Raw genomic sequence first — 24,684 nt, forward strand, 5'->3', positions numbered from 1 at the left:
TGCGCTATCGCGCACCTCTTATTTACGTATAAATTAGATAGTAAGCTCTTGCTTAGTAGTTTTTTATAGTTTGTTAAGTTAAAGGCTTAATATAATAGTATAAATACGTTTAAGCCTTTATAACTATACATTATATATAAACCCTTATAATATTACTAAGCTAGTATACTAACAATACTAGTACTTAAGTATTAGTACTTCTTTTTAGTACTTAAATACTAGTTTTTTAACCTTAGCTATATATAGCGTTATTTACTTTGTATTAAAAAAGAGAGTTGCTATTTGCACCGTAAAATTTGGCTATCTGCACCGTATTCCACTAATAAGAAATATGGTACATAGGGTGGGTTTAATAAAACTTAGTTGATTGGTTAATTTGTTCTGCGCTATACTAGAATAGGAATAGACTTACGTTTTTGCCGTAAAAAAAGTTGCTTACTATTATAGAGTACTTTTTACAACGTATAAATTATAATAATATTTACTTTAAGAAGAAGGATACTAGATACTAAAGGTAAGCGTGTAAAGTTAGAATTCCTACTATATATTAACTAGTAGCTTAGACTTATAATATAACTAGCTTTATTTAAAATTTTCTATAAGTTTTATTCGTAGTAGTAATTTAAAAGGGGGCAACATTTTATTATTCTTTAGTATTTTGTTTGCCTATAGAGTACAAAGTATAGAGTATAGAGTACAGAGTACTCTGTACTTAACTAGACAACGGTGCGAGAATATTATTGGCTAAAAGTAGATTTATATTATAGGTTCTTAGGGGTGAAAGCAGGGACCCACCCTATGTACCATATCTCTTATGAGTGGATTACGGTGCAGATAGCCAAATTTTACGGTGCAAATAGCAACTCTCTTAAAAAAAGCGTCTTTAAAAGCTTAAAAATATTATAAAGAACGTTTATTTATTTAGTAATTAAGATGTAGTGTTTTATGATATTTAACTGCTTTAGTTAATTACTAGCAGCCCTTTTAGCTAAAAACGTATACTAGTCAGTTTTTGCAAAATTTATAGGCTAGTATAAACTAAACAAGACTGGAATAGCAAAAACAGAGACTTATAATACAAGTTTAAAGCATTAGGCCGATTAAGGTCCTGCCCGGAATCGAACCGGGGCTACTGGAAATTAAGATTGACGAGATCAGAATCCAGTGTCCTAACCGCTAGACTACAGGACCGGTTGCTGTTGTGGCCCTCTGACACCCCTAGGAACAGAAGAGGCCTAGGCTCGTCTGCAAAACGGCTATCGTATAAAGTGCAACGCAGACTATATAGCATTTGGTCGCACCTGTTGCATGCGTACTACTATGTTACGTGTCTTTACAGCATAACGCTGCGAACTTGTTGGCCTCTCTCCTCCCTACAAATCACGCCAACAGAAAAAACCCGGCCCGGTTCTAAGCGCTTTGCCTTATCTCTGCGACCCTCACACACGGCTTGGCATCGCTGGTCTCGACGGTTTATAGTCATGGACCATGTTCTTCATGGCCGTGTACCATATCACCTTGATTTACACTTACAGCATGCCAAGTCTACGCTGCTTGCATCTCAAAGTCCTTTGTTATTCGAGCGGTTTGTGCAAACACCTCTTCTGAGGCGGCAGTGTCGACTAGACGGCAAGACATGTCCAGATCATCTATTACTCCGTACTTTGGCTATCTACTCCACAGGGTGGAGACTTTCGATCCTCGGAGCCTCTGAGAGGATATCAGGGAAATTGTTGAGCCCACCAGCTGCCTAAAGCAGTAAACTATAGCACCAGCTTGCCGGAACGCTACTCCCCAACCAAGACTAGTTTACGGGCCAGGATAAGAAGAGGCCCAAGCTTCCATCCTGCCTGTGAAATCACATTCACTTACACGGCCATCTCAATCCATCATGCCATGTCAAGCTTCCCCGCGATAAGGACGGCTACACGCCGTCTTAACCGTCGGGGCCAGAGCCAGAAGCCAGAGAAAAAGGGGAACAAAAGGAAGAGGTAGAGAGCAGGTGGTTGAGAAGAATAGAGATTTCGAGCAGCCTATAGATAAACTGATAAACTGGCCACCCGTATCTTTTGCCGCGGAGGCCACGATGCTGTGTCCCTTTACTCGGCCGTCGCCACTGTCTCGGCTCTTGGCGTCGGCGAATCGGCACACGAACATTGTCCCTCATCGTCGCGTAGCATCGCATATTCCTCCCTTCCTATCTCAGCTAGCCTAGAGGTTGTGCTCGTCGTCCTGCCTGTCTGGGATCGCTTTCTCTTTTGTGTGTATCACCAACATATCGGACTGGAGAGATATGTGGGAAGACGCTTGTAGCTTGCAGACAGTCCCCGCGGGGTATAAGAGAGCTGGGGCCCTTCTAGCCGTGCCAGCATCGCCGTCCACGTAACAATGCCAGGAGCGATAACGCCTTGTGCCACACCACAGATTCAATGACCGTGCACGAGATTGACGCCGCTGAGGCGGGTGATGCCCAATCAGCGATCTATCCCGTGGATGAGAAGCACCCTGCAGAAAAGACAGCATTCGACAGTAGTGAAGAGATTATCGATTCCGCCGACAAGATCTATGTTCCTGGCGAGGACGAGGAGTTTATCGACCCTCGTCTGAAGGACTACCCCATTCCTCTCGTGGCCAAGACCGTTGATTTACATAATGACTTCAGCGAACCCATCCTCACCTTCCGCTTCTTTCTCCTCTCCACCTTCTGGGTCCTTGTCGGCGATGCCATTTCCACCATGTACTACTTTAAGCCCTACAGCAACACTCTGACCAGCTACGCTGTGCAGCTGCTATCGTGGGGCATGGGCGACTTTCTTGGTCGTGTCCTGCCCAAGCGGTCCTTCCACATCTTGGGCCGCTCCTTCAGCCTCAACCCGGGTCCCTGGAATGCCAAGGAGCACGCCTTGATCGTCGTCGCCTACTGGGGGAGTGTGAGTGTCGCTGGTCCCTGCTGTTGTGTCTTTTCCTTGTTGACGTGGTGTCTAGTGCTATACGGCCTATGGCCTGGGGCCCCTCTCTGCCTTGGAGCTATACTATGACCGCAAGATCAATGCCGGCTGGGGCATCATGTTCCTCCTCACCTCCCAGATGATCGGCTATGGCTTTGCCGGCTTGTTCCGTGACATCTTAGTGCGCCCGCCCAAGATGTACTATCCAGGCGTGCTGCCCAACGTCGCTCTCCTCAATGCCATGCATCGGAACCCTACGGTGACCAAGAAATCGCTCAAGTTCTTCGCCTACGTGTCTTGTATCACTTTTGTCTACCAGTTCTTCCCTGGCGTGATCTTTCGTACGTTCCCGCTGTGCTCTGTTCGAACTAGACTATAGCTAACCGTTTGTATAGCTATGCTTTCTTCGCTCCCTCTACTGTGCTACATGGCACATGGCAAGTGGAAGGGCTTTGTGCTGGGGTCTGGCTATTATGGATATGGGTTGCTGGACATCTCCCTGGACTGGAACTACATCGGCTTTTTCTCGCCTCTCTACACGCCTCTCTGGGCTAACGCCTCGATGATCGGCGGCGCTCTTATGGCCTCCTGGATGATATACCCCATCATGTACTTTACAAACACCCTGAACGCTCTTACCTTCCCGCCCATGTCTTCGGGCACCTTTGACCAGGACGGCCAGCGATACAACGTCAGCCGCGTCCTGACTCCCAACTACAGGCTGAACCAGACCGCCATGGATGAGTACTCTCGGCCGCACTGGGCTCCGTCTTACGCCATGTACTTCTTCTGGGGGTTTGCTTGCTCGACTGGCGCCATCGTCTACTCTGTCCTCTGGTACGGAAAGAGCTCCTACACCGCTATTGTCGATGCCTTCAAGGGTCGGAGGACCGACTATAACGACCCATATATCCAGCTGATGTCGCGGACAAAGCGCGTACCGCACTGGTGGTATATAGTCCTGCTGGTCGTCTGCGTGGCCCTGTCGCTCGGAACTCTGTATGGCGGTGACTTTGGCCTGCCCTGGTGGGGTTTCATCGTCATCTGCATCGTGTCCGCTATCTCCACCTTCCCCAATGGCATCCTCTGGGGCATTGCCAACCAGCAGGTTGGCATGGCCTTCCTCTCCGAGCTTATGGCCGGCGCCATGTTCCCGGGCAACCCCAGTGCCGTACTGGCGAGCATGACCTTTGGCCGCCAGATCCTTGAGCAGAACCTCAACCTCATCTCGGACTACAAGTTCGGCTTCTACATGAAGATCCCCGAGAAGGAGATGTTTTGGGGCCAGGTGTACGGCACGCTGCTGGGGCCGTTTGTGAATTATGGCTTCATGCGCCTCATCATCGACCGTGTCGGCAAATCTGTTCTGACCGGCCGGCAGGAAAGCAACTCGTGGCTGGCGCTCAAGACGAAGAACTACTATTCCTTGTCCGTCTTGTGGGGTGTTCTCGGGCCCAAGGTCATCTTCGCAAACGACTCGCAGTACAACTGGATCTACTATGCCTTCCTTATTGGTCCTGCTCTTGTTGGCATGGTGTACATTGTCCATCGCTACAAGCCGCACTGGGAGATGGAGACGCGCTGCAACCCCGTTGTCATCATGTGTGGCGCCTTCACCTCGCCATTGTATGAGACTGTCAACATCTTCACATCCGGTCTGGCGGCCTTTTTCTTCATGGGCTACATGTTCCGCTACCGACCTGTCTGGTATGCTGTCTCGTCCCGACCACCCACTTGAGCATCATCGCAACTGACTGGACACAATAGGTTTCGCAAGTACAATTACCTGCTTGGTGTCGGCCTGGACTGTGGCACGCAGCTGTGCCAGACCGTCATCATGCTAGCCATCAACCTGACCAACTCCGAGTTCCCTCAGTGGTGGGGTAACGACGTAAGTACAGCTGTCCTGGCCTTTGTTTCAGGATTCAAAAGCTGACAATCTGGCTCTTGCTACGCAGGGTGCTTACTTCGACCGGTGCTATCCGCCATCCAACCTGCCAGCAAATGCTCTGAATTGAGCTGGATGGTAGATGGTAGCAGCTTGTGGTGGGGGTGAGCATAGGTGTGTACAAGCTCGGGCGCAGTCACAGAGAAGAGGTAACAGTATCAGATAAGATCGAGTAAGACGTAATAAGATACATACTCTGTACAGAGTACTTTGCCCCTATATTACGCAGCCTGCTAGTGTGTAAAGACACATTCACGTGATAACACGGTTGTTCTTGCCCGTACGGAGTACGAGGATTCCGTACCAACGACGTATTAGTAAGGAGTCTGCTGCATTTCAATCAGGGGGCTCCGCACAGATGTTGCGCCCCTTTATTCCCCGACTGTGACGCGAAAAGCGTGCCTGCCGTTTTATGGACCAGATCTGCCCATGTTTTTTGACGCAACCTGCTAATTGCATCGCCAGCGAAAGCCACCCTGTCTTGCCAATTCTTCCCATCGCCACCACTCGTCGCAGAGCAGAGCACGCACACACATACAAGTGGGCCATGGATTTCCACGAGATCCCCGGCCAGGTCACTGTGTGGCTTGATGCCGCCTCGCACACTTTCCAGCGAGTGCCTGGATCGGCTGTTTTGATTCGATATGTCCGGTCGAGCTACCAGAACGATCCTATTCGGTCGGCCATCGAGCTGATCCTCGTCCTCTTCTTTATCCGCTACCTCCTCTCGCCGTCATACTCGACCTCGAAGCAGAACTTCGTCAAGCTCACCGAGGATGTCAGTCTGCCCCTCCGCCTCTCACCGCCATGCTGTTCTTGTGTCATATTTGTGTCTCTTGTGGTCGCTGTGTGGCTAACGTGTCTGCCTTGTGTTCTCCTGTAGGAAATTGATGAGCTGGTCGAAGATTGGACTCCTGAGCCTCTTGTCGAGACTCTGACGCCCATGCAAGAAATCGAAGCCGACAGGCTCCCCGTTCTCGTCGGGTAAGGATGAGCCCCTCTGCCACGATTGTATACCGAATCTGTAGAGCTGACTGCTGATCTCATCTCTTCTCCCCAACAGTCCTACAGGCCCTAAGGTCAAGCTGTCGTCCGGGCGCACTGTTGTTAACCTGGCTTCCTACAACTTCTACAACTTCAATGCAAACGAGCTCATCAAAGAGAAGGCAATCCAGACACTCCGAACATACGGCGTAGGCCCTTGCGGACCGCCTCAGTTCTACGGTACCCAGGATGTCCACATGAAGGCCGAGGCTGACATTGCCGCCTACCTTGGCACCGGTGGCTGCATCGTCTATGCCCAGGCCTTTTCTACTATCTCCAGCGTGATCCCGGCTTTTTGCAAGCGTGGCGACGTCATTGTGGCCGACCGTGCTGCCAATTACTCTATCCGCAAAGGCCTCGATGTTTCCCGCAGCACCATCCGCTGGTACAACCACGGCGACTTGAAGGACCTCGAGCTCCAGATGAAGAAGGTCGCAGACGAGCAGGCCCGTAAGAAGAAGCTGACGCGTCGCTTTATCGTCATGGAGGCCGTGTCAGAGACTGTTGGCGATGTCACGGACCTGCCGAAGCTGGTATGTCGCCCCTCTCTCTCAGACGTCGTCGTCTCGTGTCCCAGGATATCTGGCTGACCGTATTTCACAGATCGAACTCAAGGAAAAATACAAGTTCCGCCTGATTCTGGACGAAACCTGGTCCTTCGGCGTCCTCGGACGAACGGGCCGTGGCTTGACGGAAGCTCAGAATGTAGACCCTTCGCAGATCGACATGATTGTTGGCTCTCTCGCTGGTCCGCTGTGTGCCGGTGGTGGATTCTGTGCCGGCGAGAAGGACGTGGTGGAGCACCAGCGCCTCATGGCTGCATCGTACACGTTCTCGGCAGCACTGCCGGCCATGCTGGCCACGACGGTCAGCGAGACCATCAACCTGCTGCAGACCAACCCCGAGATCCTGCAGCAGTGCCGGGACAACATCAAGACTATGAAGGCACAGCTGGACCCGCGCAGTGACTGGATCACTTGCACGAGCGCTCCGGATAATCCTATCATGCTGCTCGTACTCAAGCCGGACGTGATTCGGAGTAAGAGGCTCACTTCAGAGGACGAGGAAAAGCTGCTTCAGGAGTGTGTAGACGAGGTGAGTTTCTAATTCTTATATACACCCCCCTTGACGGCAGAGCTGCCACTTACTAACAATCAACAGGCTCTGGCCAATGGTGTGTTGATTACACGGCTAAAGACGCTTCCCATCACCAGCTCCCAGAGTCCCAAGGAGGCAGCTGAATGGACGGTGCGACCGGCTCTGAAGGTGTGCATCACCGTGGGTTTGAGCAAGAAGGACATTGAGAAGGCCGGCGTGACCATCCGCCATGCCATAACTAAGGTAATGACAAGGAAGGCCAGCAGCAAGCTGGGTCTCCCGGTTGTTGCATAGACGAGCAATTTCATGCGACGCCAGCTGTTTCGACCAGTTTCTTGGACATGCTTTGTCAGTCATACGTCGAGTTTCTGTCGAGGCCGGGAAGCGAGCCGACAAGGCAGAGGGGAGATGGGAATGGCATCCGGGGATTCTCGCATCATCTCTACCTTTTTTGCACTCCAAGTTCCATATTAGTTTTTAATAATACTCTACACAGACAGGCGCAGCCGCAGCAGTATTGCTCTCGGCTCTTCTTGTATACTATAATAAACCTGGTATCGGTATCCGAAACCAGGAAGTATGTTTACACCGTTTTAATATCGTGACATCCCCGAAACATTAGTCTTGCACAACGGCCAAAGGTCATTTATGAATCCTGGATTATACGCCCTCTCCAAGAGCAGCTTCATGCGGACTGCAAAGTTAAAAGTCTAAAAAATCCTATGTACCATGTCACAACCGCCAACACGGAAAAAAGAAAACAGAAAAAACAAAGGAAGGAACGCGTACAAGAAAAACCAGGTAACGAAGTGCAGCGATCCGGAAACTAAGGACTAGCCCACCAACACTTTCAAATTTACGAGGCCTCCATCCTTACTGTTGCAGTGTCTCCTTGGCCGCGCAACTTTCTGTCTCAATGTATACACGCCAACAACCAAACAAGATGACATTATCCTGCTCCCTTCTGCTTCTGACAAAAATCATTAGGCTTTGTGGCGTACATATCATACAATTTTCTCACCGCTGTCTAGAGGATCCTGACAGCCCTTTCCCGGGCAGCTTGAAATCACTCTAAAACAAACGGATCTTCTTGCTGTCTGCCGTAGCCGTCGCCGTCGAGGCAGATCCCGATCCCGATCCCGTCTTCCCAAACAGGTAGCCCGTGTAGTTCGCAGCGCCAGTACCGGTCTGTGTGTGGCCCTCTGTGTCGTTGTTGTTGAGGCCAGTGGGTTGCATCAGGTTGGTGCTGTTCAGCATACCCGTGATGCTGTTGGGAATCATCTTCTTCACGATAAGCGGCGCCGCAATGAGTGCGACAAAGATGATGCAAATGACAAAGTACAGGACAGCAAAGCGAATCACACGTCTCCGACGAAGCTTGGACTGCTTCATGGTGTAGATAGGAGGCCGGATTTGTTGACTGTTTTGCGCAAATTAGCTTCCGAAGACGTCGAGAAAGGATGGTGGACAGGGAAAACCAACCTGGGACGAAGCCAGAAGAGCATCATCGAGTGCAGCTTGTCGATCTGCGGGATGATGATGACAGGCAGCATCAAGAAGAGGATCGTGTGGCCGAGAACAAAGTCACCAGCGAACATGCTGAGCTCAGAGATCTTGCAGAGAAACTCGCGACCGGGCTGCGACATCGAGTGCCAGCCCATAGAATACCACTTGCCTGTCCAGAAGGCAATGTTCGACTGGTCAGTCTTGAACTCACGTGTCAGGACACAGCAGACAATAAGCTTGACGATGAATCTCTGCACAGCCATCACCACGATCATGCCCAAGACCGTCCGAGCAAAGTTGAAACCCTCTAGGAAGAAAAGCACGACCCAGAAGACCATGATCATGATGACGGCAACCGCATGAGCAATGGCAGCGAGAACACTACCAAATTTCTTGCAGCACATTGCCAGAAGGGGACCCATACAGCAGGCCATGCCGAACATAGCAGCCAGGACGCCGGCGTTGACACCGATAGGACCAAAAGCAATGATGGCGATGCGGATCAGCGACGCAGTCGCCTTTGCATCCGGGTTGTTCTTGAGCACACCAGTCTGCGCGTTGATAAACAGGTACGGGATAAGCGTGACGACGACCAGGAGAAACGGCGACAGGATCTCGCTCATGAACAGGTTCGTAAAGGCCGCGCGAGGAACATCAGACGAGCCCTTGGCAGACGGGTCACCGGCAACCTTGCGCTTGTAGCCAGTGATACGCGTGCGCGACAGACGGCTGTACGCAATCCAGGACGACGCGTGCGTGCGCGAGTTACCACGGGACAACCACCGGAGGAAGTCGCGGTAGTCGATGAAGAAGTCGTTCCACGAGAACTGGTGCGGGTTGTAGACAAAAGGCGAGACCATCAGGGCCAGCAGGGTGATCCAGAAGTAGACCAGACCCGCCTGCCAGATAGTGACGGAGGCAAACATGAGCATCATGACCAGACGGGAGCCGAAGTAGATCGACGGCCCGGCAAATCTCGAGAAGAGCACACCGAACGGTATGCGGGCAGTGGCGAAACCACGACCTGTACCGATGTAGCGAGCGCCACCAAAAGACAAATCCTGCTGCACGGAATTCGCGTAGATCTGGCAGGTGAAGACTTCGAAGAAGGGCGACAGCGAGAAGAACTGCTTGCAGAAACGCGTCGTGGCACGGAGAACACCACGCTCCATGAGCTCCTGGACCAGCAGAGGGATGTAAGACAGGAAGAACACGACCAAGATGGACAGGATACAGCGGTAGACCCAATCGTGCAGCGCGTCCGTGTTCTGACAACCGGTCGGGTACATCGGGTCGGTGATAGGAACGCTTCGGTTGTACGAGCAGCGAATCGTCTCGTGGCGAAGCGCGCCCATGCTGAGCAGGCAGATCATGAACATCTGCACCGAGAACATAATGAAGATGTTGTTCAGATGGAAACCCGGATGCGCGTAGTAGAAGGACAGGAACCGATCGATGGGGAGTTGTGTGCCAAGGTAGTAATATTCGCGTGCCAGCATTTGCTCGCCCATACCCGTGCCGATCTTGGTTGTGAAGTTCAGAATGGAGCCGAAACCCAAATCACGACCCTTGCCACACTGGTAGTACTCGCAGTGCTTGATGCGGCCACCACGCAGTAGCGCATTCATACCAGCGTAAATATCCTCGTTCAGATGCAGACCCTTCTGTGCCTTGGAAACACCGCCACGCGTTGTCATGAAAATGCCGTTGAGGAAATCAGGATGTCCGTAATGCAGCTTGCCTCCAATCTGTGCCAGAGTACGCGCGAAGAGAGTACCGAACGTCTGTTCCTTACCAGCGGCAATATCACCGAGGACACCAATGTTCTCAGAGAAAATGTACTCGCGAGCACCAAGAATAGCCACCGGCGTAAACGTCTCGTTCTTCACACCAGGCGTGTACGGGGACACGTTGTCGACCTTCATCTCCTCGAACTCAGCCAATACGCTGCGAATCTTCAAGCATTCCTCGAGGTAGTTGTCCTGGTTGGCGTCGATGAGCTGGATGTACTCGCCGCGGTAGTAGATCAAAGCGTGGTTCTGGTTGTCCGATTTGCCGTCACCCAAGATAGGGTTGCCAGAGAGTTGTACGCGGAACTTGGGACGACGCATGCCGTTCTCCAGAATCTCGGAGTGACCATCAATGAGCGCGGAGTACAGTCTAGGCTCCTCACCCTCAGCAATAGGGGGCTCTTCGTCGAGATAGGCGATCTGAAGGTCGGGGTAGGCGCGTAGCAGGAACTCGGCGTTCTCCATCTCCTCCTTCTTGAACTTGGCGTAACGCTGCATGGCGACGCAGATCTTGAACTTGCGGCGGGCCATACGCTCGAGCTCACGCTCGAGCTTGTCCGAATTGGCGCCGAACATCTGCACAACCTCCGGGTTCTCAACGCGGTAAAGCAGCTTGATCGCACGGCTGTAGTTCATGAAACCTGAGATGGTACGGTATAGAGTCTGGGCGCGAAGAGAAGCCCAAATACGCGTACGCAGAGTGTATTCCGGCGCAGAAGACTTGAAACCAATGCAGTAGAACGGCAAATCATCAATCTTGTTCTTGACAGCTTCCTTGTTGTCTTTGCCGTCCTCCTTGTCGCCGTCACCGTTGAACTGAGCCGTCTCGTCGGCGAGAATTTTCGTGTCCTTAACGAAACAATCCCACTCGTGCGGGTGCAGCTGCTTAAGATACTCAAGCTGGGTGACGCGCGAGTATGGCTCGTCCTCACGAATGATCTCGCGCAGAGACAGAAGAATCTTCTCACCGTAATGCGGAATGAAGACGGTGAAGGTAGGCATGTTGTCGACCGGCAGTGGCTCCGGAATAGGTGTCGACAGGGACTGGGCGAAGAACGAAATGCGACGCTCGGCCTCGCTGTACGAAGGGAAGAACTCTGTCTTGAAGGAGTGGTCCTCCTGCGAAACAAAGAACGTCGGTGCGCGAAGTGTTCGCTTGCCCTCCTGCTCAGACGGAACCTGGTGGTACAGAAGCTTCTGGACGTGGTCGATAGCCAGGAGATGTTCGCGGTACATGGAAATGACAATGGCGTTCCAGATCTGGGAGACAAGAACCTTTGGCTTGTACTTGATCTCCATGTCGGTGGTAGCCAGAACCTTAGAATAAATTCGCTTCGGCAGCCGAGAGTAGATGTTCCGCCACGGCGTCCAGATCGATGAACCGAGGTAGAAAGAACGCGCGATGGAGAAGACTGAGTTGTAGATGACATACCATAGGTACGTATCCAGGAAGAAGAAGAGCAGATCAGTGAACGCCATGAGACCAAGCAGGATCTGTGGCTGGTATGGGCAAAGATAACGCTTCAGAATCGTGTCGCCAAGGCAGCTCTTCACATTCATGATCGACAGGTACCGAATCGGATCACGGAAGGACAGAGCCAAAAAGACGTACGACTCGCCCATCTTGGTACCGAAGACACAAGCCCACAGAAAGTACGACATGAGAACGTCGTTGCCCTTGAGATGCGGCCAGCTGGCGGTAAAGGTCTGGCTGGCAACATAACGGCGGGAGTTCTTCGTGAGGTAGCTACCAAAGATGGCACCAAGCGGCATAATCGAGAAGACGATGTATGTGATGATAGCAATGATCAGGTGAACAATGCTGAGAGCGAGAGATATGCGGTTCTTCTGCTTCTTCACAAAGGCATCATTGTCCGTCTCTGGCATAAACACATAGACACCGGGAGCGATGTTAAGGACCAGAATGAGGATGAAGAAGAAGAGCTTCTTGGTCAAATGCTCTGCGCCAGCCCAATTCCGAGGCACGTAAGACCATTCGGCAAAAGTTGAGATAACCTGGATAAGAGCAGCGAAAGCACCACCGAAGGCGACAAAGGACAGTTGGGCAGAAGTCGGCGGTTGCTGGTTCACCTGCTGTTCGTAGCCGTGAACCAGGAGCGTCGGAGCATTGCGAGCAGTGTAGAACCACCACATGGTAACGTGAATGATCCAGATCCGGTTGAAGTTTGTGACACAATGGAACCATGACCGCTTCTCCAGGTACGTCTTGAAGAAAACCTTCTTCCAATTTACGTCCCTGAGCTTCATGTACCGCTCGGCCGGTGGCAGATCGACCAACTTGCTCTTGTCTTCGAGAACAATACGCTCAATGCCCTCTGGGTACCAGAACAGTTGGTTGCAGTCGTCGTAACCGATGATGCGATTGTGATCAAGTTCACGGCGAACATAAACACCGCCTGAGATCTCATAGCCCTGGTCGCGCAGATAGTTGTACAACGGGGTGATAATCGTGTTCAGGAAGGTCAGCTCCTCTACCGGCTCGACGAGGGCCTGGCAGGCGGGCGAGTTGTAGTAATCATCGGCGCACTTGAAGATGAAGCAGAGACATTCAGCCATGAAGCGAACCTGATTAGCCTCACCCCAGCAGAGCAGGTAAAGGGCAATCTGGCGAACACGGTCGTGCTGCGACATGCGGTTCATGCGTGTCTTCCAGCGGTACTCGGCAGCCTCAAGAGACTGGTCGCCTTCCAGATCCTGCAAGACTTGATCCTCACTGGTGTTCTCTTCCTCTCCCTTCTTCTTGTTCTTCTTCTTCTTCCGCTTGAGGACGTCGCCCTTGACGTTGGCAAATCCGACGGCGTCGTCGAGATCCAGGTGAGCAGCAAAGTACCATTTTCGGTAGTTAGCGTTGTCGCCGCCAATGTAATCGGCATGAAGCGACAGCAGAGCCTGGTTGGGCGTCATACGAGATGCACGCGAATCCAGGAGAGTCATAAAATGGTCGTACACGTTCCGCATGCTGTCACGCTGAAACCCGAATTTGGCGGTTAGATCCATGAAGATATCCTCGATTTCCTCTTTGGACAACGGAATCTGGGCGTCTGCGGTCCAGGCCGGATACGGTTCATGCGAACGCTGTCCAGCAGGCAGAACATTTCCGTAGTCTAGACCGTAGTTGGGAGTGGAGGCCCCGGAAGAGCGGTTGTTGCCAAAAGACACCTGCGAAGAAGGTGGGCGGAAGCCGCGGGCGCCAGCTGGGTTCTGACCATCGGTGTAGTCATACTGTTCATCACCACGGCCATAGTAGTCCATGTCGGCAGCACGAGCCATATCAGAGCGCATAGTGAAGTCACTGAAGGTCTCGGAGTCCTCCTCAGACGCGTGACGCTGACCGCCTTGAGCATATCCGGCCGACTGGTCGTAGCCCTGGTCGTAGTACTCATTGTTCTGGTTGCCGCCATTGTTGTAGTACTCGTCCTGGTACTGCTGGTTGGTGTTGTTCTCATAGTAGCCGCCGTCTTGATGATACGGGTTCGTGGCGTCCGCGTTGTAATATCCGCTGGCGATTGTCAGAAATATGAGCCAAAAGAAAGTTCCGATTAGAAAACTCACTGCTCATCGTAGTAGCCATCATTGGCTTGACCGCCGTGCGCAGCGTTGTTGTCATGATACTGCTGCTGATCATCCTGATAGTAAGAATCTGTATTTCCTTGCGGCGGATGCTGGCCGTAGCCGTCCGCGTATTCGTTATTCCCTTGATATCCAGACATGGCGACTGCCTGCATTACTGTTAGTGGGGACGACTAGGATGGGAGGGATAAGGTGTAGAAAAGGAAAGCGGCCATTGGCCTCGATTTAACGAAGCAATTGCATACTGCACGTATTGGAGCCAGCGTGCATTGTGCATAAAAGGCTGGACGGGGCTTAAGGGTGGAGGGTGCAACATACTATCAAGACGCTTGAAACGAACTAGCAATGTGACGGAGAGACAGACAGAGCAGATGAAAAAAAAAAATTGGAAGTGTGCTAGAAGTCGTGGTAGATGGCTGAAGTTGGGGAACTTGTGGCCGGCCACAGCATTCGGTAAAAGAAAAAGCAGGCCGCAAATGCCTTTCGAAAGCGAAAGTATAGCGTTCTGCTGTGAAGATGGAACGAACGGCAGAGCTCCGCGGAAGACGAGAGTGTCTGCGACGTAATGAGCGAGTGACTAGGAGGGTGATTGAGTGTTACACTCTGCTCACGGCGTGTCTGGATTTGATGGTCGGTGTTGCCAGCGTCGATTGGTGCAGGTGATGCGTAGCCGTATCGTAGGCAGAGATGGAGTAATTAAAAGATACGAGAAGCCGCGGAAGAAAGAGAGATCGCGAGAAGACGAAGGTCAAAATAGGAAGTTGTTGTGAAGTGGAAGCCAAGCGAAACGATCGCCGGCAGAGATACTCGTCTTGGCTCGTATCGCGCTCTCCGGTAGTGAGCAGGAACGAGACAAAAGGAGAGGCGTCCTGCAGGAGGACAATGAGAGTTCGATGTCGTGATGACAGTCAAACGAGCGAATGTCAGGGGGAGAAGACAAACAAAACGGGAGGAAAGAGCAGGAACAAGAAAAAGACGGTGCTCCGGGGGAAGAAAAGGGAAGCGTCGAAAAGGAGGGCAAGAGAAAGAAATGGCAAGGGAAGAACGACTCTGGTGGGCATGCAGGAGGTTGGCAATGTGGGCTAGACCGGCGGGAGTTGCGGAGACAGGGGGCATCAACAGTGTACGAGCGAGATACAAGCAAGTGTGGGTAGCGTGGTGCAGCAGTGCTGGCAGCGAAGAGGGTCCTGGGGCGAGGAGATTGGCGTTTCGCAGTGAGAGAAAAGGGGGTAGACGTGGCCGATGCTAGGCCGGGAAGACGCTGAGCCCGCTAAGAAGGAGGATGGCGGGCGGACACAGAGCCGGCACAGGGCGCTGAAACAGGAGACACTTGCAACATACCTTACATAGGTTGTGTGTATGCCAGCCACTGCAGCTAGCTGTATTTGCATTGTGTTGTGTTGCTATTTCGATGCATCCTACAGGGGGCTGGTCTTGGTCTCGGCGGTGGCCACATAGCTGCAGAGATTGTGGGGCTATGGGTCCAGGGGGGTACTGCGGAGGTACCTGGCCGCTAGGCCCCTGGAAAAGGCGGCGACACGTACTTGTGTTGTCTGCCGCCACGAGTGCGATGCGCGTAGAGTGCGACAGGAATGGGAGAGGACGATAATACTATGTAGGAGTACGTAGTCCTGGTAAACAGGAGGCTCACGCCCTGATACTCGTCGGATGCAATCATAAGCCCATGCCAGTACGGAGTACTCGTAAGATCGGTGGGGACGCGGTGGCAAAAACACAGCCGGACAGGTTCGTGCATATGTCGTATGTAGGTGCACTAATATTGCAGATGCCGCGTGTTTCCTCCGGCCTAATTCCTGTTCTCTTTTCCTGCCAATTTTCCCCCATTTGCTCTTCCAGTGGCCTCCCTCCTTTTCGGCTCTCTTCTTACATTTCCCCCCTAATCGCCGGCATGCAAGGTACTAGCGCCATCCGCTTTGCCACATCTCTACCGGCCAATGAAACGGCTGGATATTCCGTGCTTGTCGATGTAAACTGGACCGCCTATCCTGGCGGCCATCAGCCGCCACCCAACCAAATATTCTTATCGCGCAAGCTAGCAGCCATAGCGCATTCCGCTCAGCTTGTCCGGCTCTCTTCGTTAGGAAGTCCCTTTCCACCCCCCTTTTTTCTTCGTTTTTCTGGACCCTGTTTTTCCCAGTCCGATCTCCCAATTTTAGCGAACCTACGACCATTCCAAGCCTGATTCTAAGCCGCATGTCCGAGCACCGATCGATAGAGGGAGGCCGGACCAAACCAGACAGCCAACCGCATCATCTTCTTTGCCTCGTGAGGGAGGCAAACAAAGAGGACGACGACATGGAATACGAGCCAGACAGTCCTGTTCTGGGAAAAATGTGCCACACTTGTGCAAGCCGCATCACCCAGTTGCCCGTATTCTCTATAGTCTTCCCCGTAAACGGCCTCGCGCGAAGTGCATGATTTGCCGCTGGCTTCGTTTGGACTGTACGAGTACGAGTATCGATTGGTTTTCGATGTCTTGCTACACCCCGTCGATGCCCAACAATTTCATGTATGTGCACGACGTACGGAGTACGTCGAAGTGTTCAGTAGTCCGTGTCAGAAATTAAACACTGCGCTATTAGGACAAATTGTCTTGAAGAATTATTTGCCGTCTGCTTGGCCTTGTCTGCTATGGACCATGGGGCTGACCCATAGGCTCAGATGCTTGTCATCTTCAGTTGCTTCGGGCGTTTTCGAAAGCCGCTGACAGCGTTGCATTCAAGAAACTAAGCGCACATCTTGCCAAGTTAATCGCAGTTCTCCGCGCGTACTCCGTACTCCGTAAGATATTCTCGTATGTATGTGACATTATCTGTAATGACTTTTGCGTTAGCGTGCGGAGCTTCACCATCCAATAGTACCACGTGACCGTTGCTTTGCCAACGTAACTCCATTTGTCAGTCTTTGCATCTCCTGTGGGCTAAAGAGCATTCCTATGATGATGCATTGTGTATGAGCAGTAGTATACAATATGGGCGGCCGGCAAATAGTCAGAGATAGCGATGACGAAGACGAAGACGATTTTCCGTCACGATTCCCACCGTCATCAAGAAGAGCGTCGCAAGGACATCCCGAGGCAAAACCAAATGCACCTAAAGGTCCGAAGAGCACGGCCGTTCGCCGCAGAAAGCTTGGCGCCGTCGAGAACGACAACGCGCTGCTGCTTCCGTGGAGTGTCGACAACGACAACGTCAAGAAAGGCAAAGCCCGCGAGCCGATAAAGGCTGAGAGAAGACCAAGACAGCAAGTAGAAGTCAGGACGAGAAGAACCAGACGAGTCTCGGAGCTACCTGCAGATGACGCCGGCGAGATATCGACCGAGGAGGCTACAGTACTGGAGGATATCGCACTGGGTGGCGACGAAGCCAGCGATGCCGAAGAGGAGGGCAAGGATGATGAAGACGAAGACGAAGACGAAGACGAAGACGAAGACGAAGACGAAGACGAAGACGAAGACGAAGACGAAGACGATTCTTCCGAGTTTCATGAAATATCAGGGGACGACCTTTTAAGCGACGACTCGGTTGACGATTTCTTCCCATCCCCAGCCAAGAAAAAACCCATTCTACGTCCCCCAAGAGAGCCCAATGCCCGGAAAAAGAGCAAGGAGCCCACTCCGCCTGCTTTGGAGGAAAAGCAGGTCGCCGAGTCATTTCTAGAGGAGCCGAGCTCTGTGTTCTTCTCTGCCGACGAGCCATTCAGTGACGCCCTTGAAAGACCCATGACCGAGCTCAGCTTGTGCGTCCCTTATCGTATACACCCACATCTACGTCTATGCTTTGCCTTTCTGCTAACGAAAGCTTACTTGGCCGCATAGAGACATCCGGTCCAGACCGGCCAAGGAGTTTTCGAAGCCAGCTCGCTCTTCGCAGACCGCCCGATCGTCAACACCGCCGCCTTCACCCCCACAAACAGAGCTGTCTCGAGGCCTTGTCTCGCCGACAAAGAAGCTTCCGCGCATCCCCAAGACCCCTCACAGGCCCAGTACGGATGCTTTTTGGGACCAGCAGCTGACCAACGACTGGAACCAAGAGCACTCGCCGCGTAAGCTCCTATTCCAGCCCGCTGGCGAGAAGACGGGCACCACCAGTGTCACCACGGCCCCATCGCCGAAGAAGGCCAGCAGCACCAGCACCGCAGCCCGAGAGAGAGAGGCGAAGAAGACGTTCCAAAAGGCGAAGCACGAGACTGCAGAGAAGTTCCTGGCCGAGCTGGACAGCACCATCACCAACGGCGAGCTCGGACGGCTTGCAGCCACGACGGGGGGCGTCCGCATCGTGTGGACCAACAAGCTCAACACGACCGCAGGACGGGCAAACTGGCGACGGGAGACGCTGCGGCCGAGGCAGACAAAAACGGTCGACGGCGATGCTGGCGCCTGCACCGATGCCGCAGACTCGACCGCAGCCGTGCGGATTATGCACCACGCATCCATCGAGCTGGCCGAAAAGGTCATTGACGACGAAAACCGACTGCTCAACGTGCTCGCACACGAGTTCTGCCACCTGGCCAACTTTATGGTCAGCGGCGTGACAGGGAATCCGCACGGGCGAGAGTTCAAGGCCTGGGCAGCCCAGTGCTCGCGGCACTTTGGGGCGCGTGGCATCCAGGTGACGACCAAGCACACCTACGAGATCGACTTCCGCTACGTGTGGACGTGCGAGGAGTGCGCCACGCAGTTCAAGCGCCACTCCAAGAGTATCGACCCGACACGCCATCGCTGCGGCGCCTGTCGCGGCGAGTTGCGGCAGACGAAGCCGGTGCCACGGGGTGGTGCCAGCAGCAGTCGGGCTGGTGCCGAAATAAAGACTGGTGCCGGTGGAGGTGCCGTTCCGAAAGGCCCGCCGGCACCGTCTGCATACCAGTTGTTCATGAAGGAAAATATGGCGGTGTTGCGGCGTGAGAACCCAGGCAGCCCGCAGAAGATGATCATGAAGCTCGTCGCCGAGCGCTGGACTCGTGCAAAGGAGGAGAAGCAGTCTGCTGGCGCAAAAGGTGCCGCATCAGACAAGACGGCCACGGCCACAGTGACAGGCAAAGACGTTGACGCGGGCGTAACCCGTCTGCACAGCGCCTTTGTAGACCTGACGCTGAAGTAGAGATGGGAGAATGCACAGTGAGGCCTGCAATATAAATCACTACCTGAACGTATTTTGGCGCTTGTGCTCGCTGAATTTGTCTGGGCATATAAAAGAGCATTCGTACATCCGTCGTAGGGCTGGTTCCCGTAGATATTCCTCCAAAGCCATACACATGATCCAAATCATCTCCTGGAGTTCTGTGCACCTTTCCCACCACGACCAATCCAGTCTCGCAATTTGTTTCCATCCCGTCCAATACCTCATCCGGATTTGAACAGCTTCCAGTCATCGATGCGGAGCGTCGCCCAAATATGCGATGCATAATCGATGGCGTCGCCAATCAGCTCTCCCTGCTTGCCCAGCGCCAGGTCGATTTCTTCCTCGTCGTACTCGCCGCGCATGTGTGGCACGTTGATGGTGACCAGCAGGTCTGTGTTGTGTTTCTCGAGCCGCAGCAGAGTGAGCACGATGGCCGTGAAGTCCGGCGCGCTCGTGCTGCTGCTCTTGGGGTCGGCAACGGGCGTCTGCGTCGCGATCAGAGTGTAGGCCGGAAACTCCTCCCTGGTAGGGTTAGATGCATGCACGACCGCACATCTAGGACGAGGGCTGGCTGCTCACGTCAGCTCCGAGAACTGCGTCTCGGTTGTGTTCCACACGCGCACCGTGTCGACGTCGTCGCCCACGAGCTCCTCTAGATGCGTCGACAGCGCTTGCCCGTCAATCTCGGGGCTATTGCCCGCCGGACCGACACGCTCGCATATCTCGACAATGATGCTGGTGAAGCCATCCTTGTCAATGTAGACTTCCTGGTTGTCGGGAACCTGGCGCAGTTTGCTAGGAGCGGGCTGTTAGCAATAGATTCGTGCATGCCCGGGACACTTGTGCGCTTTTCTCATGTCTGCTTCCACATACCTGACATCGGCAAATTTCTCTGGCAGGTCGACGGCCATCGCTCCGCCGAATAAGGGCGTTTCGTGGTACTTGGTCATGATGAAGGGCGGGGCAGTGCTGGCGGGCAGTGACGCTATTGTTTCAACACGGGCTGCGGCGGCGAGGTGCAGATTGTCTGGAGAGGAAAATTACAAGATGCGCTGATTGCGACAGTGGCGGGGAAGTATTCGAGCAGAGGGACAGAGAGGCGCAGCAAGAACCCTGACAGGTCATGACGTACAAGGCAACTACGAAAATGAGGGCGTAGATGGAGGGGCTGCCAGCTTCATTCTGACATGTTAAAGTGGGGCAAATTGAATTGGGGGTATATAGGATCAAATAACAGCAAAAAATAATTGGAGTGGGACTATCCTAGCGAACTCACCTCTTGCCTTTTACCAGAGATGACCGTGGGACGGCCCAATAGACTCCGTTCAATAATCTTTGGCACCAAATCATGCGAATCCGCTGGGTTCGATTGTTCTTTTTGCCATTTTTTTTCTTGGGGGTTTTTTTCTCCCATTGGTTCTTGCAAACGGCCGTAAGAAAACGGGCCTACGTTTTCTTATCTAGTCCGTATAACTCCGAATTCGAAGACGTCGTCTCGAATTGTTGGGGAGGGGGAAACGGAGAAAACGGAACGGCTGCCATTTAGCGGGACACCGTTTTGTTCGACGGGGCTTTTACTGTGCGGGTATCTGCGAGTCACAGTGAGCAACACGGCGGAATACGGTGTCAATATGGCCCCGATACCTGAATAAATCCGAGATCCACACGCTAGGTCGTAACAGGGACCCTTGCTTCGCTCCACCAATGCCGTGGAGTGCAGTGTGATTCTTGTGATTCTTGCACTGTGTCGCCGAGTATTACTCGGAGCTTCGCACGAGCTGGCGCGGGGTGCACTTGCACCTAGCCGAGCTTACATTCAACAACCATCTTCCCTCGCGTATTTCAATCATCTCACCTCTCCATCTTTTATAAATCCTTTTTGTTTGTCCTCAATTTTACACCGACCGTCCCCATGAACAGAATGGCCAGCTGTATTTTTTGCAAGATAATCAAGGGTGTGTTTTACTCCGCCTCCCCGTATTTGCCGTGAAGCTCATCGAACTAGGAGATATCCCATGCTTTAAGCTCTATGAGACCGAGCAGACGCTCGCTTTCCTGGACATCAACCCTTTAAGCTCGGGCCATGCAGTGCGTAATAAAAACTGTTCAATTCGTCCCTCTTGCAAAATTGTCTAACATGCACTCCTAGCTGGTGATTCCTAAGTACCACGGTGCTAAGCTTCTGGACATCCCGGACGAGCACCTGGCCGATATTCTGGTGCGCATGATACATCATTCGATCTCCGCTCCCCAACATCTGTATGCTGACCACAATGATGTCGTAGCCCATCGCTAAAAAGCTTGCAAAAGCCACTGGCGCTGAAAATTACAACATTCTTCAGAACAACGGCCGATTGGCACATCAAGAGGTCGATCATGTGAGTCTTCCACTATCTCGCCATGTTATCCCCTATACACTGCAGCGCCACGAGACTGACGGCTTGACCAGGTACACTTCCACATGGTAATCAACTCGCAAAGACAGCTCTGATTGATCTGGTGCTTTTCGGTGTGCCTTTATTATTCTAACGTACAATACCTAGATTCCCAAGCCCAACGAGGCCGAGGGCCTCGGTGTCGGCTGGCCCATGCAGAAAACGGACATGGATAAGCTCAAGGCTCTCTATGAAGATATCAAGTCTCGGATTTAAAAAGTACAACAAATGAGGTACAAAAAAGAGTCAACCAGTAAAGGTGCAAAAGGATAGCAACCCCTGTATGTCGTTTCCTTCCCATTAACAATGAACCCCAAAAATCAGGCAGCTATAGTGCTTCTCCATCCAAACAAACAATGAAAACCCACATCAAACCAAAGAGAGTGACCGCCAACAGTGCAGTGTGGCAGTAGCGATACCAATTGGTGGCGATTGGACAAACCCGAATTGCGGCTGTAATCGAGAACCTCTGTGGAGGACCGTCGACATACAGTCTGGTCGGCAATGCTACAAAACAATGGCTAGCTGCATTACTCCACGTCATCGATCGAAATGCTTGCTGTCACCTCGCCATTAGTTGCGGGATTTGCAATTGCGCCAGGTGTCTGTGTTGTCTCGTCGATCCCCAAGTGAAGGCTCCGATTAACGTCACCGTTGGGCAGAAGAAGGCCAATTCGGTCATACAGAGAGCGTGCACGCAAGTAAGGATCGACCTTCCAGTAGTCGACCCGCATGCGATTGGCAATGTCGTCCCTTTCGGCCTTGAGTGCCTTGGCTTTCTCACCCTCAGGGTTCATAATCCACTCGCCTGTTGCCACTTCGTACTGCCGATAGAGTTGTTCACGCTTGGCAAGAAGCTGGTCCCGTGTGGCCGTGTCGCTGATCCTGTCGTCATCTCCTGGAGTCGGCTCGACAAATTTGTACTCCCAATCATCGCCACCATCCAGCTCCTTCAGGATTTGGTCCTTCTCGATGAATTGTTCCATGTCCTTGACATTATTTGTGAAGTGCACTTTGCTAGCCACGACCGGGTCTAGCCATCCACGTATTATCTTCCAAATGCCTGATACGACAGTCAGAAACAAGCACGACCGAGTATATAAGTCTAGAGAAAGAGCTAGCAACCCACCTTGGAAGATCCATGGCGCCTTGTGTACTAAGACTGCCCCGAGACATTCGGGATAGTTCGCCTCAAAGCACTTGATCATAAACTTGACAGGCGTGTAATCCTATGGAGCATTAGTCATGTCGGCCTTTCACCTCAGTTCCTACTAAGTCATCTCGCGGCTACCAGCAACTTACCATGTTCGCTAGAGAGAAGCTGGTCATGTCGAAAATAATAGTCTGATTCACGTCAGTCACTAACTTCCAAGGAGGCTAGGAAGCTGCAGCTGCTTACGGCCGTGTCGACAGGCGGCTGCAAAAGCATGCGAGCCGTCTCGATGATGTACACTGTGTACTGCTCCATGCTCTCTTCGCTCTGGTCTCCTTGGTGGTGCAGGCGTACACGCACGACGCAGATCGGGCGACCGGTTTTGTCAAAGCCGTGAAGGAAGCTCTTCCCCATTCGAATTTGGTCGAGAAAGTCGTGACTCAACTTGGCCTGATTGTCAGAGCCGCCTTCGCGTGCGACTGCAGCACCCTCACCGGAGCGCACAAGGTCCTCGACCTTCATGTCTTGAGACCGCCAGTGCATGGTGGATACCAGCATGACCAGTGCCTTGTCCACATCCCACTTCCTGGCGCGCAAAAAGCGTAGAAGGAGGGCATCTGGATGATCGTGCTTGACCATACTCCATATCGTGGCACGAATCAAATCCGGTGTCATGCTAGCAAGTGCGTCCTGATAAATCTTGCCTTGTCCATATTTGTCATCGTCGGTGTTGACGTTGACTGTGTGGGTCGATTTGCTTGCTGCAGATGAGCTGTCATCTGCAGTGTTGCCGTCCTTCTTGGACCGGTGGAAGAGACTGCGCTTCTTCTTTTTGTCGGGTTTCTTACCGTCCTTTCCCGATGCTTTTCCGGCGGAGTCCGTAGGCTCCATATCCGCACCCTCATCATCCTCGGCAGTGAGGTCAGTGCCACACACCCGAAACACGGCTGCCCATAGCTGACGAAGCTTCTCCTCTTGCTCCGGAGTCAAGGTACCAGGCCGACCAGGCCCCAGTTCAACCGCCATATTTTCAAATAGGCTACCGAAAGGCTTTTCGTTTTGAACTCGGTCCAAAGCGCCTTCTGTGGCGACCGACACGCTCCGACTGCGAGTGTTATAGAAGAATGATCCGGCAACTACCAGCGAGACGGCAGACAACAAGGTTAAAGTGAAGCTAGCTTCAAGAACGTGATTAGAGTGAGAGCGCGCGTAATCTTGCCGAATGGTGCTTGTGCTCGTTGACTGCCCCTGCAAATGAACGGAGCGGATAGGACGGGTAGGAATAACAAGTGTATGGCTCAGAAACGAGGTAGGAGTAGAGCAGCGTGGCACTCGAATTGCGATATTGAGGGTTGTTGAACGGAAAAGCCACGAGGACATAACATGAGAAGGAGAGCTGGCGAAACGCTCGTTAGCCGTGAATTCACATTGACGGGACGCATCAAGAGCGCCCTTCCAACCAGACAATTGGAGGGTGCATGTATAGTCAAAGCGTCCTGGAAATATTTGTATCTTGTTCACCTCAAGTTCTGTTTCAAAAGGGCTGTAGCAGCTGGCACACACGTCGCAAAGAGCCCTGACGCAGAACAGAATCACCTGCCGAAAAACCAATGGTGCTGCGCAAGAACCGCTGGCAATGACGTCGCTTGTCAAAAAAACAAATGGGGCGACGGAGTTGAGAGTGTGAAGAACACACGAGACTGAAGGACCAGAGAGGAAGGATAGCTAACCAACGGGACAACGGAGCTGGCAAAGTCCGTGTTGGCTCTGGGTGCAACCGATTTGGCGGGGTAGGACGTTGGATGCTGTCAGTTTGGCAAGTCGTCGCTTACAAACGCAGATCGACGATTGCGGCGCATAAAATACGAAGGAGAAAGAGATGGAGGAGGGGGGAGAAGGAGGAGGGAGATGTGAGAATGGCAGAATTTCTACGACATTACTGCATAGTCCAAAGCGGCAGCCACGATGGCCGGCGCAGCTGCTGACTGAAAAAAAGCAACTTGCCTGCACAAGCCTGATAGCCATACAAA

At 52.5% G+C, this 24,684-nt stretch overlaps 7 protein-coding genes across 7 annotated transcripts; 4 read left to right on the plus strand and 3 right to left on the minus strand.

Annotated features, from left to right (window-relative positions):
- Nucleotides 1–2,429: 2,429 nt before the first annotated feature.
- Nucleotides 2,430–4,966, plus strand: CMQ_1455 (isp4 protein; the record flags this gene model as incomplete). Its single annotated transcript, XM_014318534.1, has 5 exons — nt 2,430–2,930; nt 2,986–3,289; nt 3,344–4,655; nt 4,716–4,839; nt 4,907–4,966. 5 exons carry the CDS (start codon nt 2,430–2,432, stop codon nt 4,964–4,966), a joined length of 2,301 nt encoding a protein of 766 aa, XP_014174009.1.
- A 477-nt stretch (nt 4,967–5,443) lies between these two features.
- Nucleotides 5,444–7,332, plus strand: CMQ_851 (serine palmitoyl transferase subunit; the record flags this gene model as incomplete). Its single annotated transcript, XM_014317930.1, has 5 exons — nt 5,444–5,674; nt 5,780–5,880; nt 5,960–6,473; nt 6,544–7,035; nt 7,102–7,332. 5 exons carry the CDS (start codon nt 5,444–5,446, stop codon nt 7,330–7,332), a joined length of 1,569 nt encoding a protein of 522 aa, XP_014173405.1.
- A 777-nt stretch (nt 7,333–8,109) lies between these two features.
- CMQ_636 (beta-glucan synthase component gls1) lies at nt 8,110–14,080 on the minus strand (the record flags this gene model as incomplete). Its single annotated transcript, XM_014317715.1, has 3 exons — nt 8,110–8,458; nt 8,521–13,854; nt 13,908–14,080. The coding sequence occupies 3 exons, from the start codon at nt 14,078–14,080 to the stop codon at nt 8,110–8,112; spliced, it is 5,856 nt and encodes a 1,951-aa protein (XP_014173190.1).
- A 2,837-nt stretch (nt 14,081–16,917) lies between these two features.
- CMQ_1415 (uncharacterized protein) lies at nt 16,918–19,045 on the plus strand (the record flags this gene model as incomplete). Its single annotated transcript, XM_014318494.1, has 2 exons — nt 16,918–17,684; nt 17,764–19,045. The coding sequence occupies 2 exons, from the start codon at nt 16,918–16,920 to the stop codon at nt 19,043–19,045; spliced, it is 2,049 nt and encodes a 682-aa protein (XP_014173969.1).
- A 242-nt stretch (nt 19,046–19,287) lies between these two features.
- Nucleotides 19,288–20,016, minus strand: CMQ_686 (ran GTPase-binding protein mog1; the record flags this gene model as incomplete). Its single annotated transcript, XM_014317765.1, has 3 exons — nt 19,288–19,588; nt 19,646–19,861; nt 19,940–20,016. 3 exons carry the CDS (start codon nt 20,014–20,016, stop codon nt 19,288–19,290), a joined length of 594 nt encoding a protein of 197 aa, XP_014173240.1.
- Nucleotides 20,017–20,978: 962 nt separating this feature from the next.
- CMQ_976 (hit domain containing protein) lies at nt 20,979–21,717 on the plus strand (the record flags this gene model as incomplete). Its single annotated transcript, XM_014318055.1, has 6 exons — nt 20,979–21,021; nt 21,072–21,154; nt 21,216–21,284; nt 21,352–21,444; nt 21,516–21,530; nt 21,610–21,717. The coding sequence occupies 6 exons, from the start codon at nt 20,979–20,981 to the stop codon at nt 21,715–21,717; spliced, it is 411 nt and encodes a 136-aa protein (XP_014173530.1).
- A 314-nt stretch (nt 21,718–22,031) lies between these two features.
- Nucleotides 22,032–23,680, minus strand: CMQ_542 (cral trio domain containing protein; the record flags this gene model as incomplete). Its single annotated transcript, XM_014317621.1, has 4 exons — nt 22,032–22,564; nt 22,631–22,730; nt 22,804–22,845; nt 22,901–23,680. The coding sequence occupies 4 exons, from the start codon at nt 23,678–23,680 to the stop codon at nt 22,032–22,034; spliced, it is 1,455 nt and encodes a 484-aa protein (XP_014173096.1).
- Nucleotides 23,681–24,684: the final 1,004 nt, after the last annotated feature.

This window comes from Grosmannia clavigera (assembly GCF_000143105.1).
Source record: "Grosmannia clavigera kw1407 unplaced genomic scaffold GCSC_140, whole genome shotgun sequence".
Classification (NCBI taxonomy): Eukaryota; Fungi; Ascomycota; class Sordariomycetes; order Ophiostomatales; family Ophiostomataceae; genus Leptographium; species Leptographium clavigerum.